Source organism: Podarcis gaigeae (assembly GCF_964106915.1).
Source record: "Podarcis gaigeae genome assembly, chromosome: Z".
Classification (NCBI taxonomy): domain Eukaryota; kingdom Metazoa; phylum Chordata; class Lepidosauria; order Squamata; family Lacertidae; genus Podarcis; species Podarcis gaigeae.
The window spans coordinates 30,301,135-30,318,548 of NC_139691.1; the positions used below are offsets into that span (position 1 = coordinate 30,301,135).

Consider the following 17,414-nt stretch of genomic DNA (forward strand, 5'->3'; position numbering starts at 1 on the left):
CCGTTACTACCAGGTTGCCATGGAGCACAATTCAAACGTGCTCAACATGAAGCATATTCAACCCGAGGTATGGCTGTACAGTACAGTAGTACCTCGGGTTACAGACGCTTCAGGTTACAGACTCCACTAACCCAGAAATAGTATCTCGGGTTAAGAACTTTACTTCAGGATGAGAACAGAAATTGTGCTCCGGCAGCGTGGCGGCAGCAGGAGGCCCCTTAGCTAAAATGGTGCTTCAGGTTAAGAACAGTTTCAAGTTAAGAACGGACCTCCAGAACGAATTAAGTTCTTAACCCGAGGTACCACTGTACATAGATTTGCTATCACTAAATAACTGAACCCTGTGGGGGCAGAACAGCATTTCTTGCCACACAGTTGGCTTCCCAATGGAAACAAGACGTTTTTGTCTCTTTTATCTGTTCATAGACCAGTTTACTATTCAAAGGATCTCAAACTGGTTTGCATCCATAATAAGACCATATCGATAGATTAACCTAAAAAATACATTAAAAAATTATCTATATCCTCTGCATACTCTAACAGCACCACCTTCAGGGCTCACTGGGTGGAACCAGTCCTGTCATGGTCTGAATGATTTACTGAGGAATGAAAAGGTACAAATCCCATGTGATTCAAGTTATTCCATCTATTATACATTCACAGCCGCAGTTTTAGGGTGAAAATCTAGTACTAGTCTACACATGTCCCCAAATGCGATGATTGGAATCATGAGGTGATAGATTGGGTTGTACCATTTCAGCCTACAGGTGTGGATACCAATTTTTAATTCTCCCTCCCTTCAAAAAACAAAAAGCTCCAAGACACACCGGGGGGGGAAAGGTACTACCCAGTCCATTTGGTGTTTGTGACAGTTTCCAATTGCAGGAGGACTCCCCACTCCCACAGGGCAATTTGAAAATATAGCCCACCTCCTGTAGTGGTACAGTCCATTTTGCAACCTCAGCATTCTACCACCTCATTCTACTGTGTGCCTGCTGTGTGTGTAGACCAGGCTAAGCATATGCTCTGAAGTGCTCTGGGAGTGGTTTGCAATAGCTCCACTCTGAAAGTTTCTCTTGCATTTTTCTCCTACCTTTCTCCATCAGGTAGCGATAAAAGAAATTGCTTTCAAAAATTATGAAAGGGGACAGGTTTTTTTAAAAAAAGAATAATTGAAATTTTCATGGGTGGGTCATGCTTACCATACTTCTGTAGGGTGTTGTTTGTAAATGACCTTCCTAGCTTTCTAAAAATCATCTCACCAGCAGCCTGCACTTTACAGCCTTCCCGGTTGCCCTCCCTTCATCTAAGCCAAGATGAAAACAACGGGAAGTAGCTGTTTCAGGTCAGGAAGTGCAGGCACCCAAGGAGGCTGCAGAGTATTATAGAAGTGCTTCCTGAAAATAAAAGTGTATATCCCACTTGTGGCCCTGGCCACTTAGCAACAATAAGAGATACTCAAAACTCCACACCCACCAGAATTCTAATAGAAGTGTCCTGATACTGAGGCAGGCAAATTGAAGGTTCTTTCATGCAGAAGGGGGGGTGGGACTTTAGAGAAACTGGAGCACAGCTGCAGGTTGAAAGCGCATTCACTGCATTCTGAGGTGTTTCTGTGCAGGACAGCAAACTGGTCTCTTCCTTCTAATAAGTGTAGCCCAGAAGGCATATGGGGGCACTTGAGGATCCTGTAGCCACGCAAGTAGCAGGCAGTGTCATGGTTGCAGGACCTCAGATACCTCTGAGTGATCTCAATGGAGGCATTATAACTTTGGATTATTCCTCCAGGCTTCACCCCCTTGGAATACAAGTGGCATTTCATAAAGGGAGAGTCCTCTGACTTGGAGCTCAGCACTTTGTTGCTTTACTGTTACTTCATGCTCATTGTGCTCCCTGAAACAAGGAATAGTAGTTGTGAAGTGGGAGGTGCTTGGTGTGATAGATTCCTTGGGGGAGGGGTATCGTACTTCCTACAAAGGAAGTCATCTGTATAGGTCCTGGCTCATGAGCCTCAGGTTCTAGTTAAGGGCTGGGAGATATTTTTCAGACTGGGGACCACATTGCCTTCTAGGCAGCCTTTTGGGGGGTCAGTAGTGGGTGGAAGCAGAGGAAAAAGTAGGTGAGTCAATTAATGCAAACTTCCCTCCTTATCCAGCAGGCTGGTTTTTACACACATACACACCTCTTTATTCTCCATCATGCAAAGCAACATGCATTATCAGAGTTTAATGGCACATCCCAGACAGGCATAAACAAGGAGGATGCAAAGCTGGACCAGTGTGGCCTGGGAGAGAGATGTGTGGCTGTGGAGGGGATAGTAACCTGCAGAGAGTCCTGAGGTTCAGATACAGAGGCTTGGAGGACCACATTAGGTTGACAGGCCTGAGGTTCTCCACCCCTGTTCTACTTTGCTAGCCTCAGGCTGAATATAAGGGGAAGAGGGCTTGCCCTTCTGCAGGGGATATGGGTATCTAGGACTCTATAGGCTCCTCCTCCTCCTGACTCAAGTCTTGCCTGCCTCCATGACAATAACATATTTTTAAGCCACTTCCACCACACTTGGTATTATGTATGTCTTCACCCTATCCGTTGTTAGAATATATGTAATTATTATTAAACAGCTGGCATGGAAGTTTGTTTGATTTTTTTAAGAATGGCAATATTTTGGAGAGGGAGAGTGGAATCCCGGCTGGAAGCAGTAATGTATGTCGCCATTATGAAGCATTAACTTTTAGTCTACAATGGCTTAGCTCAACATTCCACATGCCAATAACTGACCAGTCTTCTCTCTCTCTCTCGTCTTTTCTTCCAGTCATTTCACTATGCTTCCCTGAGGGTAAAAAGCAAGAAATGGCCCAAAGGTAAGTTGTTTTAATTATTCATCTGCTTACATATTCCTTACAGAACTTGGAAATCAAGGTTCCACTTTTGTGAAAGCATTACATTTGTAGCACGGTGCTCTTTTTCTTGAAAAAGAGGTGCCAGAACTCAGCATGAACACCTCCCTTGTTCTCTTGCAATGGCTCCCACTGGAGAGGTGCCAGAACTGAGTTCCGACTGGGCGGGGGGGGGGGGGAGCCCTGCATTTGCAGAGCTTTAGCATAAAGCACCTTGTAAGTCATATTTGGATGTTCAAATCCACCTTGCATTTAGAATCGCATTAGGAAAAGCAAGTAATTCACTTGATACCTTAGGCTGCAATCCTGTACACACTTACATGGAAATAAGTCTTACTGAACTCAGTAGGACTAACTTCTATGTAGGGAGTGTCCTCAAACTGGTAAATACAGAGATGTCAAGCAAACAGCAGATATTTCTCAGGAGCATGTTCCAAAGATGAGGCAAAAGGAGTCCTGTCCCTTTCACCACCCACCTCAAGATCAGAAGACAAGGACAGTCACCAAAGGTATTCAGATGATAAATCTCAATGAACAGAGATGGGGAAAGATGGTTGTTATTAGCTGTCAAGACCCCAAACCTTTAGTTCCAGCTTATATTTTCGGCAGTTCTTCTAAAACTGGCTTGGATGTCACTTCAAGAAAGGAATAAACTTTTCAGAGCTTAGCTGCTGGATGCCAAAGAAGAAAGGATAGTAATTTAATGTGATCTAAATTCTTGACTCTGCTTCACAGCTGTAGGACAAATATAATTAATATAACAATGTAAACTCAATTTTTCACAGTGAATAGTCTAATGTTTTAATTAAATTTGCCCAAGGCGTTTAAGGGAAAGTGATATGAATATTAGGGGCAGGGGGTCTCTTTCTGGTGATAGAGAAAAAAAGGGAGAATAAAACGTTAAGAGTTATGAAGTGGGATGCACTGAAATGTTGAAAATAAATTGTGCATCCAGTATCAGCCTTATAAAGCCAAAGTACTCCTTATGAATTAGACTCAGATTTTATTGAAAAATACTTTTGCTATACACTGACCATTCTTTCTTTCTTGGTTAAAAAGAGATCAGACAGAGAAGTCGCAGCACTTTTTAATCACCATCATCTATAGCAGTGTTTCCCAACCTTGTGCCTCCAGATGTTTTTGGCCTACAACTCCCATCATCCCTAGCTAGCAAGACCAGTGGTCAGGGATGATGGGAGTTGTAGGCCAAAAACATCTGGAGGCACAAGGTTGGGAAACACTGATCTATAGCATCCTCTGATGTTATTTGAACTATAAAGAAATCAGGAATCGAGAGAGGCTAACAGCATTTAACAGACATTTGTGTCCAGATCAGCCTTGCTCTGCATTTGGTAATTCAGTTTCAAAAGGGAGGAGAAGTCAAACTAGCAATGCAGTGCATCCCATGCGCTGGGAAACTGATAAATCTAATTGGAGAAATCACTTGATGTCAATATTCATTTAACACACTCAGACAGCCCATCCATATATTACGAGTGTCGGGTTCAAGAAGTTGCTGAGTGAACTTTTAGACCGAACCCTGAGTGTGAGCTGGCAGGTACTAACTTCCAAAACCCCAGGCACAAATTTAGGAAGCCGCCTTTTACTTTGCCACCCATTGGTCCATCTAGCTCAATATTGCCTACATAGACTGGCAGCTGTTCTGTGAGGTTTAGGGGGGACATTTCCAGTCTTATCTGGAGGTGCCAGGGATTGAACCTGGGACCTTTTGCAGGCGGGACAGGTGTCCTGCCACTGAGCCATAACCCTTCTCCAACTGAAGAAGTGTGCATGCACACGGAAGCTTATACCGAGAACAAACTTAGTTGGTCTGTGGGTTAAACCACAGAGCCCAGGGCTTGCTGATCAGAAGGTTGGTGGTTCAAATCCCCGTGACAGGGTGAGCTCCCGTTGCTCTCCTGCCCACCTAGCAGTTCGAAAGCATATCAAAGTGCAAGTAGATAAATAGGTACCACTCCGGCGGGAAGGTAAACGGCCACATGACCTGGAGGCTGCTACGCCGGCTTCCTCAGCCAATAAAGCGAGATGAGCGCCGCAACCCCAGGGTCGGCCACGACTGGACCTAATGGTCAGGGGTCCCTTTACCTTTAAGGTGCTACTGGACAATTTTTTAATATATTTTGATTAGGTATGCGGCTTTCCTTCCTTCTTCCCACCACTCCTATTCCTATTCACCAAAAGGTGAAAATAATACTGTCCTACCATATAGGGCTGCTGTAAATATTAGTTGTATAGTGATAGAATCTGATTTTGTTTGTGGCGATCCACTTTCAAATCCCTTTTCAACCATGAAACTAACAGATGCCACAGAGTTCTTAGGAATGTAAGACATTGCTTATACCACTGCGAAACCATTTGGTGGATCTAGCTCAGTGTTATCTGCTCTCTGGGGTTTTAAACAGGGGTCTTTCCTCTCCTTGTCTGCAGAAATCTGGCTCTGTTTACATTTTAATGCAAACCTGCCTAAATTTCCCTTTCCAACACAAATGCACAAACCAACATGCAACTCTACTTCAATATTTGCACTTCTCCCATTTTTTCGATGCAATTCTCCATTCAAAAAAATATGTACATAACTGCATATATTAGGAGCAAGTGCGCCAAAATGAATGTATGTATAAAAATAACAAATAAACTGCATTAGGGGGAATTACTTGCAAAAATTTGTATATCAGGAAAAATTAGCACCAAAATGCTAATGAATTAATAATGAGGATTAGGGAAACCAAAGCATGTGCATTGATTCAGAAATGTGGCAGACTGCCCTTTGCACCCTATGAATGCCATGAATCAGATGGATAAAATGCTGCAAGGATTTCGCAATTGCATATGAATGTCCCTCTTATTTAAAAGGGTTCTGTTGAGAATCTTATATCATGTTTATCAGTCACCCTTAAGGATTATGCTTGCACTCTCTCCTGTTTTTGGAAGTTCTCATGTTCTCATTTCCATTCAAGGAGGTTCACTGAACAACAGCAGCAGACGAAGGATATCCTGCAAAGATTTGGGGCATGGAGATTGCGAGGGTTGGTTGTGGAAGAAGAAGGATGCCAAAGGTTACTTCACCCAGAAGTGGAAAAAATACTGGTTCGTCCTGAAGGATTCTTCCCTCTACTGGTACACTAACCAGAATGTGAGTACCTACCACAATACAGAAAAGAAAAATCCCATAATGAATATATGGGCAGAGAGATTCAGTTGCTTACCTTTAGGGTTCATCCACACTTCCTCTTGTTCCACTGCTTTCCATCCAGGAAAAACTGCTCTTTAGCAATTGCAATTCAGATTGATGTTTGCTCCGATTTAGCACTAAAGAGCAGGTTTTCCCTGGGAACAGGGCAAGCCAAGCAGAAACCCACTTAGACCTAAGCCAAGAAAGCATGGATCAAGTGGGAAACTGCTGGGCCCTTGGAGAAGAAGAAAAAATGAGGTGCATTCTAAGCTGTTGTTGTGTGTGTAGACAAGTTCACCATACTCAAATATGCTATCGGTGATCTCAGTTCTCAGAGTGTTGGTCCTGATGTTGCAAAAATGATGCCATCATACATGAGTTGGGGATACCAGCAGGCTTGGGAAAGCCCCAAAGCTTGCAGAAGTACAAAAATATTTGAGGGGTGGGCTCTGAAGGGGAGTTGTCACCCCAAAGAGGCCAGTGAGGACTGAGCATGCATTTTGATCAGGGGGTGCTGATAATTCTAAGGAGGAAAAATGAAACTAAGGGAGATTTGGAAATGGAATGGAATATCCAGGCTGCAATCCTGAACAATGTCACCGATGCTTGTGTTCATTTAGAACTCAGTTCCATCATGCTTCTACACTGATCTGCAAATAGAAAACAAAATCATGAGAATGTGTATTTAAATATGTGGCTTTGAACATATTTTCTCACGCAATACATATTTACAGGTATGTTCTATCCTAAAATACATTTTTGGTACACTTTTTGAGCTGAGAGCTGCATCCCAAGACTTGGGAGAACCATGAAATCTAAAGGATAATTAGATTCCTCTCTGCACATTAGTCAGGGTCCAGGGTGTGCTGTTCAGGTCAGTTGACATCAGAATTTGCAGATTGAATTGCTGAAGCCTCCCTAACAGGAGCACTCTATGCAGCAATATTTTTGTTGACATTCTTGCTTACAGTGGTTAATTGTGGAAATTCTCCATACATGGATGGACTCAGACCCTGCTAAACAACGCATGCAGGAAGTACTGTGAGAGTTGGGCATATGTGCGCATGTATGCATACATTAGAATAGCTCTGATGACCAAGATCCTTCCAATTTGCCAATCTAAATGTTACTTCCCATGCGTCTTCGCAGATCAGTGCGTGGGCCTGCATTTAACTGCACATAGAGGATTTCCGCATTTTAAAATGAGTAGCCTAAGTGTAAGTTAGTTCAGCGAGTGGTGCATGGTGGCACTGGTGCTTTGTGGAAAGAATCCGTGCTGTTTGTCCACTGTATCTGCTAATACAGCCATGCAAATGCTCCTGAGACCAAATAGCAAATATCAGCTTGTCCACACATCTGCTTGTCCCACCACTTTCCTTCGGAGTCACGCACTGTTATCACTGAATTGGAACAAACGACAATTTTATTTTCTGTGGATTACCGTTTGTTCCAATTTAGCATTAAACAGTGGGTTTTCCTTGGGAAAGTGGTGGGAATAGTGGGGAACCTCTCAGACCCAGGCTTCCTAGGCACTAGTGTAAGGGCTCATCCACACTTCTAGTGTGATCCTGTCCATGTCTACCCAAAAGTGAGGATAGGGGAGAAATTTGGTCCAGTTTGCAATGTAATGCAAACCTACTTCATTTAGACTTCCTGAAACAAACAATCTTCTCCTAACTTTGTGATGCAGTTCTCCAACCCAAAACCAACTACCAAATGCAGATATTAGGGGAAAGCCATCCTCACCTGCCCTACACCTGATGTCATATATGATGTTGATATGAAGCAGCTAAAGAGCATGATCCCTGCAGATCCTGGCTTTGCAGGCACCACCAATCAGCTGGTTGTTGGTGTTTGCAATGTGCTGTGTCTTTATGCGGGCAGTTTGATTTCAAACCATTCAGGCAAAGGAAAACAGGTCATCTGATGTCATTGTGGTGTCAAGCCAGTCAGAATTGGTCCTCAGGATGTAAGAACCAGGCCCATTGGCCATATGCAGTTCCCCAAATAAGCTCATGGCTGGAGTGAAATTTGGACTCGAACATCCTGATTCATAGCTCAGGCTGCAGTCTTTTATAGACTTATCTGGGAGTCAATTTCACTGAACACAGCAGGACTTACTTTAGGGTAAACATCAATAGGATGCATGGTGTGTCTTCTTCTTTTTAGCCACCAATTTGTACCAGCTCTCAATGAGAGGGCAGTGAATGAGTAAATGAATTTGTCTTGAGTAAAATAAAAATAGGGGAGGGGAATATCAAGGTGAGATTTATTTCCATATGTAAAGCTTAGGCTTTTATCGGCTAATTCCATATCTGCAACTTGAATATGAATAAGATTACCTGGCATTGTGATCAATCAGCAAAGGTAGTTAGCTGTCTTCTGTTTCAGCTTGTACCACTGCAGCCAGAGATTATTCTCAGATTAAAGTGGGCAATAACAGCACCCGCTCCATAGTGTGAACGATTGCTTTTCTGAGATGCCTACACGTACAGAGTGTGAGCAAAAATCACATTAAACAAAAAGTAAATATGTGTTACTTGAATACTTCCACGGGAAATTAACAGCTCTCGATGCTGAAAGACAGGCTTATATTTGGGTTCTCCGTTCTAATGGTTAAGAGGATGTCAGCCACCCACGAAAGCAGCTGTCTATGATATGATGAACACAGGAAGCTGCCTTATACCGAATCATGATTCTGGAAACTTTTGCGTGGGGAGCAGGTGTTCTAACCCAAGGTTAAGGAACCTGATTTGGCAAGTGGGATAGATTCTTACCTCCCCTGCCCATCATGAGCCTCTTTGAAATCAATTTATGGGTGCAGTCTGAATTCAAACTACAACTGCAAATTTTTCCCCTTTCAGGTGTGGAACCATTGCAGATGGTTTGGGGAAAACAGCTCTGTGGACCATACTATGACCTGTGCTAGGCCTAGTTAGGTCTGTGGTTGGAAGTTCCCTATCCCTAGAGTGACCCCGGATTGGGTTATGACTTGGCCACAAAGCTTACTAGTTGACCTTGGGCCATCACAATCTCTCCGTCTAACCTGCTTCATAGGGTTGTTGTAAAGATAAAATGGGGCATGTGTATGGAGGAAACCATGTGTGCTGCTCTGAAGTGAATGCAGTAAGTGTTGCCTTTGCCCAACTCCCTTTCAAGCTTCAGGAAAGGGGCAATGCAATCACTGCCAGGGGTCCCAGCTGCTGACTCCCATCTGCAAGCCAAGACCCAAGCAGAAGAGAGCAAGCAGCTGAGGCACAAACAGCCTATGATGCAGGAGAACTGTGATTCAATCTCCCAACATTGACAAACTGGAGCCTATTCAAATGTTCAAAGCAAGGAGACCAGAATGGTGAGGAGTCTGGAAAATGAGTCCTGTGAGGGATGGTTGAAAGAGCCAATGTATGTTTAGCCTGGAGAAGAGACAACGAAGTGGAGTCACGCTATTTCAAATCAAATACCTGAAGGGCAGTCACACAGAAGATGCAGCAGACTGGGTCTCTGTCGCTGCAGGGGGTAGGATGTTCTGAACCTCAGGCCCAAAGGAGGACTTGGGAGTGGTTTGTTGCAGGGATACCAAAGAAGGATGTCAAAAACATCAGAGGGATCAGTTCAAGTGCTTTATTAAAGAAAGGTGTGGACTTACAGCAAAGCAGCCTGCCAGGTCTGCCAGATTTTACAAACGTGGGATGGACACCGCAGCAAGGAGAGGGCTTGTCCACACCCAAGCAAATGTTGTTCATACATTCATTATAAGCAAAGCATCATATATCACTTTGCCCAGGACTTCCCACCTGACTAGATGAAGGCATAGGTGACACGTACCCAAATCTTACAGATAGTCTCCCTTTCTGAACCAGAGTCCAGCACCCCAAGCTCCACAGATGAGAGCCACATCAAAGCTAGCCGATTAGCTTACATCAAAAGCAAGTAAATATAAACATCTATGAGCTCATTATTACAACAGCTACCAATTAATTGTGGGGTTATCTTGACTACCAAGATGGCGTTCCCACAGATTCCAGAACAGTTCATCTTTGGATCAACACACAAGACTACAACCAATCAGAGGATATTGCAGGGAAGCCAATGCCTGCTAAAAAAGTTAGGAGAAACTTCCTAGTAGTAGAGTTATTCGTAAGTGGAGCAGACTGCCTTTGGGAGTGGGAGAAGGCCCTCCTTTTCTGGAGGCATCTTCCAGTCTGGGGTGAGTGTGGCCTGTCTTTAAGAGACATGCTTAGACTATAATAGAAGCTCTCCTCTTTGGGTAAGATTCCCTCCACATCTTAGTAGGAGTCTTAGTCTAGCCTGTGTAGCAAGTCCTAGCTGCTATGCTGAGTTGTTGACCTGTTGTACACAAATAAATATAGCTGTGGAAGTTTTCCAGATCCCTGCATCTTCCTGGTATTAATTAGGGTTGGAAGGTTTCCTCACATAATGAATACCTTTCCAAACTTATTGGAAACTAACAAGTCAATCAAATTTGACTCTGTAAGGGTGTTGGTGAAGGCAAGCAAAGCCAACTGAGAGTGAAGGCAGTGCTCTCTGGAGCCATCAGACAGTCAATTCCCCTCAGTTGGGCCAGGGGGTCACATAGCGGAAAAGTTGACATCAGAATGCTACACAGCATGGTACTGTCTTATTATACGTTTGAATGAACAAGGTGGACAACAGGCAGTTTCCTACAGCATATAAAATATTTTGGCTGGTTTGATTTCTGATATTGTAGTTTTTTGTTATATTGGATATTCTGGATCCTCTCCTTTTTTTGATATGTTATATAACATGGCTGTATTCTGCACTGCAACATTTTTATTAAGGGGGGAGGAGTTGTATATGTGTTATTGTTTAACATTCAAGAAGCAAAAAAATTGATAAGTGTAATAATTTATGCAGCCACTCAGATTTGGCAGTGTGATCACTGAGGGCAAATTATGTTAATTGTAAGTGAGAACAATGCTTCCTAAACCAACGAACACTTTTGACTGAGTTGCTGAAACAAAAACAAAAATATTGCTAAAAGTAGGGTGTGCATGTTTGTATGTACGGAAATGTCCAGAAAACCAGTACAGTGGTACCTCAGGTTAAGAACTTAATTTGTTCCAGAGGTCTGTTCTTAACCTGAAATGGTTCTTAACCTGAGGCATGCTTTTGCTAATGGGGCCTCTCACTGCCGCTGCACCACTGGCACGCGATTTCCGTTCTTATCCTGGGGCAAAGTTCTTAACCTGGAGCAACCACTTCCTGGTTAGCGGAGTTTGTAACCCAAAGCGTCTGTAACCTAAGGTACCACTGTAACTGTCTTTGGCTCACCCTTAATTAAAACTCCTTTACCTTAACCTCTTTGGAGAAAAGGTGAGGTACAAATTTAAATATAAAATAAAATTAACTCTGGTTTTGATTGTGGCATAAGCTAGAACTTTACTGCAGCAGAACTTTACTTCAGAAAGCACTATCCGTCACACAAAGGGTGGGAAAAAAATACCACAGTGCAAATGTTTGAGAAGCACTAAGTTATTAATAGTTTCGAACTTGCCGTCTACCCACTGAAAGTGCTCATATTTAAAGGTCATCCGCAAACAGATTCATTATTAACCGTAGCTTTTTGCTCAGTGATCTGGCAACTCAGTATCTAGGATAACGAGAGTGAATGGAATCTCCTCTCTCAACCTTTTGCTCTTTGCCAATTGTATTTCTTCTCTTTCTTTCATGATAGGATGAAAAAGCAGAAGGATTCATCAGTTTGCCAGAGTTCAGGATAGACAGAGCCATCGAGTGCAGGAGGAAACAGTAAGTATGAGTCAAAAGAGCCTGCAAATGAAAGAGCCAATCCATGCAGAGAATGGGGGTGAAAAAAAGTTACCTGCTGGGAAATTTTAAACTCAGTTAAAACTTACTGTTTGTTCATAAGCGATGGGCTGAGACAGAGCTAGGGGATCAAGCCCCTTCAGCAATATTATATGTTGGGTTGGATCCTCAGATCCCCAAAAATGGGAACATCAGCAGCTTCTTCACATCTTCAGTACATCTAACTTAGTAAAATCTTCAGAAAACAGCACTCCAGGGTTTCAGGCACAAGACTCTCCTATTTGGAGATACCCAGGATTGAACCTTCTAAATGCAAAGCACAACCTCAGCCAATCCTTCCCCATTCTCCACCACCTTATCAGTTGAAATTGTCCAGCAGAATAGAGCTCAAAAAAGAAAATTCTCAGAAATGTTGTCCCAGCAGTTTCTATGCCTGGCACCCAGATAAGATATTCTAAGACCACATTCACATTAGACATTCAAAGCCCTAAGATACCACTTTGAAGAGGCATCACTCCCCGCCCCCCGCCCCCCGTGAATTCTGGGATATGTAGTATGGTGAGAGTTGTTAGGGTGTCCACTGCTGTCCTCTGCATTGCCTGGGAAGAGGAATTGATTGTTAAACCACCCTGGGAATCGTAGCTCTGTGAGGGGAATAGGAGTCTCCTAACAACTCTCAGATCCCTTAACAAACTACAGTTCCCAGAACTCTTGGGGGAAGCTGTGACTGTTTAAAAGTGGTATCATAATGGCTTAAATGTATGGTAACAGATGGGGCCTGTGGAACTTGTTGTTTTATAGTGAATTGTGGGTAAGCATGTTAGCAGCATCCAGAAATCGGTTAACATTTTGGAGACCAGATTTGTCACTGCTTTGTATTGGTTTTTCATCTGATGTAATGACCTGTGTTTCATACACAAGTAAACATTCATTCACTCACTGATTTGGTAGCACATCAAAGGGAGAGAAATAGGTCACTGCACAGGCCTAAAGGCAAAGCAGAGAGAAAATCTGCAAGAATCACTCTTCTGCCTCTGGCAGCCAGAAATCTCAGGACTAGAAATCCAACTTCCCTAGATAGCAGGATAATCTCTTGGGAGCTGCAGCTTTGCAAGATGTTTAACAACCCACACAAATCAAATAGTAACAATAACATGGTTGCTGCATCCCATTTTTGCAGTGTAGCTTAGAAAAAGAAAAGAAGATGCAGCAGTCGGACCACACTGCATCAGAACGTTGTCACAAAAGCACGATTGGTCGCCAGTTTTGCAAATGAGTTTTTCCCAGTACATGTGGAACTGACATAAAAGGAAGGCAAGATGAGGGGTTTGCTCATGTACCCAGCACCAGCAATAAAATTTTAAAAATCACTTTGCAAACCACAGTCAAGAAATAGGGCCAGGGTGGGAGCATGAGAGAATCTAAAATAAAATTAAAATTTTGCATATAGAAAGAAAAAAGAAACATCATCCGCTGGCATTAACAGTAAGAATAGTCTATTGATCCCAACTTAAACACAAGCAACATAGGCAGTTCATATGCCCAAATGGTTTTCAGAATGAGTCTGACAAATATAAGCTATGCTTTCGAGCATGACATCTTCAGACCACTGGGTATTAAATGGTGGGTGTTCATCCTTCCAGCCTTGCAGTACAAATCTCTTTGCAGACACAGGGGCTTGCAGGGTCCACTTTTGCTGTCTATCTGTTAGTCCCTGCACCATAGGAATATGATTTAAGAGTGAGAGAATTCCTGGCTTGCACACACAACCTCTTTCATGTTACAAGGTCCCATTGAGAGTCCTTTGCCTGATGGGGCCAGCACTGGGACCACTACCTATCTAACACTGATCTGTCAATATTCTTCTCAAATGTTGTGTTCTCAGCATACCGTATTTTTCGCTCTATAAGACGCATCAGACCACAAGACGCACCTAGTTTTTGGAGGAGGAAAACAAGAAAAAAAAAATCTGAATCTCAGAAGCCAGAACAGCAAGAGGGATCGCTACGCAGTGAAAGCAGCAATCCCTCTTGCTGTTCTGGCTTCTGGGATAGCTGTGCAGCCTGCATTCGCTCCATAAGACACACACACATTTCCCCTTACTTTTCAGGAGGGAAAAAGTGAGTCTTATAGAGCAAAAAATACGGTACATTCATTAGGTTGGTGATATTGCACTCTCAGGATCAGGCACATGAAAATCCAGGGCTGGCCTAACAGGGCAACTTATAGCCACTCTGGTGCAAGGACCTAACCACACTTCTGGTGGCAGCTTATTTCCCCCCCCCCAATTTTTTCTCAGAGCTATTGCACTTCATAGAGCATTGCTTTGTGCAGCTCAGCTAAACAGCAGACGTCTGCCATCTAGTGCACACTGTCAGAATATTCCATTCTCTTTAAGACTTGTCCTTCCTTTGTTATCTGTTCTTTAAGGATGGACAGATCAGTCTATTTCCACTCCGCGTCAGCTTCACATGTGCTCACTCATCAGTCTATTCCTTCCCATTTTGACCTAGAATTGTAGATTTGGAAGGGGTCACGCAGGTCATCTACTCTAACCCCCTGAAACGCAAGAATCTTTTGCCCAAGGTGGGGCTCGAACCTTGAGATTAAGAATCTCTTGCTCAGCTGACTGGAGCTATCCCTTCTGCAACCATTTTTCTTTAAAAAAGAATGCACAGAAATCTACATTTAAACACATATTTTTACTTCTTAACATATTTATCTTCTTTCAAAATACACATTTTAATAACACATTTTGAAACAATCGTTTTTTGGGCTTCGGAACCACCTTGGAGCATTTGGGAAGTGTGGGAGCTGGCGAATAACCAAGTTCTGATCCAAGCATTTAGTTTGAAAATGTCGATCAGATCCATTCCAATTAGAATGTTTTTGACTAATGGGGGGGGGGGGGAAAGTTTAGCAGGTCCATATCCTTTCATTACCATAAACAATATAGAAAGTTGACCCTGAACATGAGACTCTTGCTGTCAGGGTCGTGTGTTTGAGCCCCGTGTTGTGCAAAAGATTCCTGGGTTGGACGATGGCCCTCGTGGTCCCTTCCAACTCTATGATTCTATGAAAGTTCAATAGGAACACCTCTTCAGACATGGGAAAGAAGCTCAGAGCAGCCCTTCCTTGTATCTAAAATGTGAATCAACAAGTCATTTGATGCAAGTGCCGATTCCTGGTTTCCTACACTTTCTGGAGACCTGTTCTTCTTTTGTGTGGGCCATCTCCTTGCAGCACATCCAGACACTAAGCAAATAATGAGGAGAAGCCAATAATAGTCCTTAGGAAGCTATTATTGGTTGGCTTCAAAAGAAAGCGCCATTGAGTTGTGTGCTCACACGCAGGCTGCCTTTCATGTTGCCAGTCTTATTCAAGTAAGCCCACTTCACCACAGGGAGGACTTGTGGGATATATCTGGATTTGGGAAGCATGCACTGCGCGGCAAAAGCTGTATGAAGAAGAAAATGTCAGTAGGACGAAGGTCTCTTTGATGGCCGAGGACACAATGACAAGGCTGGGGTGCCTTTTCTTGGCTAGCTTCGAAGGACAGAGATCAGAACATCAGCGAGCTGCTCATTTACTCTTCTAATCCCATCACAGTGCCATCTCCATTGCTTTGTAAATCCCTGCCACTTTGAAATGCATCAGTCTTGGCAAAATGCCTGTGATTGGCAAAATGCTTAAAGAAACAGAAACCTGGGCTCCAAACTCATTTATTTAGAATATCACCCCATCCTTGTCACACCTATCCACGTAGCTCTTGCTTTTGCATTCCTACAGAGCCAATTCTCTAGTGAGCCATTTTTCAGCTCACTCACCAGTGAGGACCAACGACTCAGACATAGCTTTTTAGTTCTGTCCCTTACCTGCAAATGTCATCAGAGAGCTGTCGTGCCAGGGAATGTAAGCTAGAGAGGTGGAGGGGGTGGGAGGAACCAAAAAACTTTGCTGTGCGAACAGCAAGTAGCTGCTTTGAAAGGGTTTTCCAGTTCATTTCCTAAAAGGTCACACGTTGGAGGGTGTTACATGTAAAGCTGGCAGTGACCTGGTCTGATGAGTTTATAATGAAAATTCAGGAAACCAGTTCGTTGAATGCCATCCTAAGGCATTTAATAAGAGAGTGTTATGAAAAAGGAATTAGTCAGTGACGCATCCTGGACTTTGAGCTAGGAACAAAAAGAGCCCTGCTAAAATATCCTTTGTTCAACAAAGGGAGGTGGAGAGTGGCAGATGCTAGTTTCATTGCTTAGTTCCTCTCTCATACTTTTACTTCTAGTAGGAGTTCTTTATTTTGTAGACTTTAAGACTGCACTCCTATCATCACCGTTAGCATTTATATCATTTGTTAGACACCTGATTAAAAAGTCTCAAGGCATCTCACCCTGCAAAATATGCATAAGATTAAAAACAAGTGTTAAAAATAATAATGGGCAAATTCTAAAAGCTACAGACAGAAGCCTCCCTCGCCTCCTCCAACCCACATACACCTGATCACAATCCCCAAGAAAAAAGGTTAACTATCAAATGCCTATTAACAACACATCCCAGCGGGGCACAGGACATCACAGGCATTCGGGGCATTGCGCTGAACCTGGGCTGTGTCTGTTACCTGAAGCATGCGACCAGGGAGATGCAAACTGCATGGTAATTTCAATAAAATTGCCGGAAAGGATGCATCTCTTAGATTGTTTTCCTTTTTTAAAAAGAAAAAAGGAAAAAAAAACCTTTAATTGTCAGCCTAGATTTACTGTGCAATACAAAAAGAAAAAATGGTACCATTCCACATAAATTAATAATATGGGCAGGGTATCCACTGCATCCTCTGAGAGGTGGGACTCAAGATGAAATTCCTAAAGAGAAAGAGCTAAAGTCCTGGCTTCTTCTTCATCTGTTTGTCAAGTTCTAATTTGGGAAAGAACTTGACATCATATTCAAAGGGAACTTAACACAGGATTCTCAGAATATCGGTTTCCCTAGGTAACTTGCTGTTAAAGTTCAACTCCCCAAATACCTTCTGAACTTCAAGACAGTTATCTTTTCCCTCTTTCCTCACAGTGCTTTCAAAGCTTGCCACCCCAAAATTAAGAGTTTCTACTTTGCTACTGACTGCCTGGAAGAAATGAATAGGTAAGAAACATTGATATTATACTAGAGTAATTTTGTTCTGATGTATTCAGAGCAGCAGACGAAAGACTGTTACTGTGTTTCCTCCGTGTGTGCTGAGATTTCCATGGTTCTCAACAGGCTGAATGTGATTGTGTAGTTGCATTGTGTACTTGACTTACATAAACTCTTGCTTTAACTTATCTGGGTCCCTTTGCTTGAAGCTCCTAATGCTTCCAGCTGTGTGAATTGTATTTTTTAAATGCAAATACAGTGGTACCTTGGTACTCGAACTGCTTGGCTCCCAAACAAATCGGCTCCCGAATGCCGCAAACCTGGAAGTAAGTGTTCTGGTTGTGAACACTTTTTCGGAAGCCAAACATCCGACGCAGCTTCCACAACTT

The 17,414-nt window shown here is 43.0% G+C and overlaps 1 protein-coding gene across 8 annotated transcripts in view; it reads left to right on the forward strand.

Annotated features, from left to right (window-relative positions):
- Positions 1–17,414, forward strand: part of LOC310836607 (connector enhancer of kinase suppressor of ras 2-like) — a 310,451-nt gene that overhangs the window by 272,271 nt on the left and 20,766 nt on the right. For all 8 annotated transcript variants that reach the window (XM_083722107.1, XM_083722108.1, XM_083722106.1 and 5 more), the window contains 4 exons: positions 2,813–2,861; positions 5,876–6,051; positions 11,807–11,880; positions 16,963–17,034. In XM_083722107.1, coding sequence (XP_083578233.1) covers positions 2,813–2,861; positions 5,876–6,051; positions 11,807–11,880; positions 16,963–17,034 — 371 coding nt within the window. The remainder of the gene's footprint in view (positions 1–2,812; positions 2,862–5,875; positions 6,052–11,806; positions 11,881–16,962; positions 17,035–17,414) is intronic.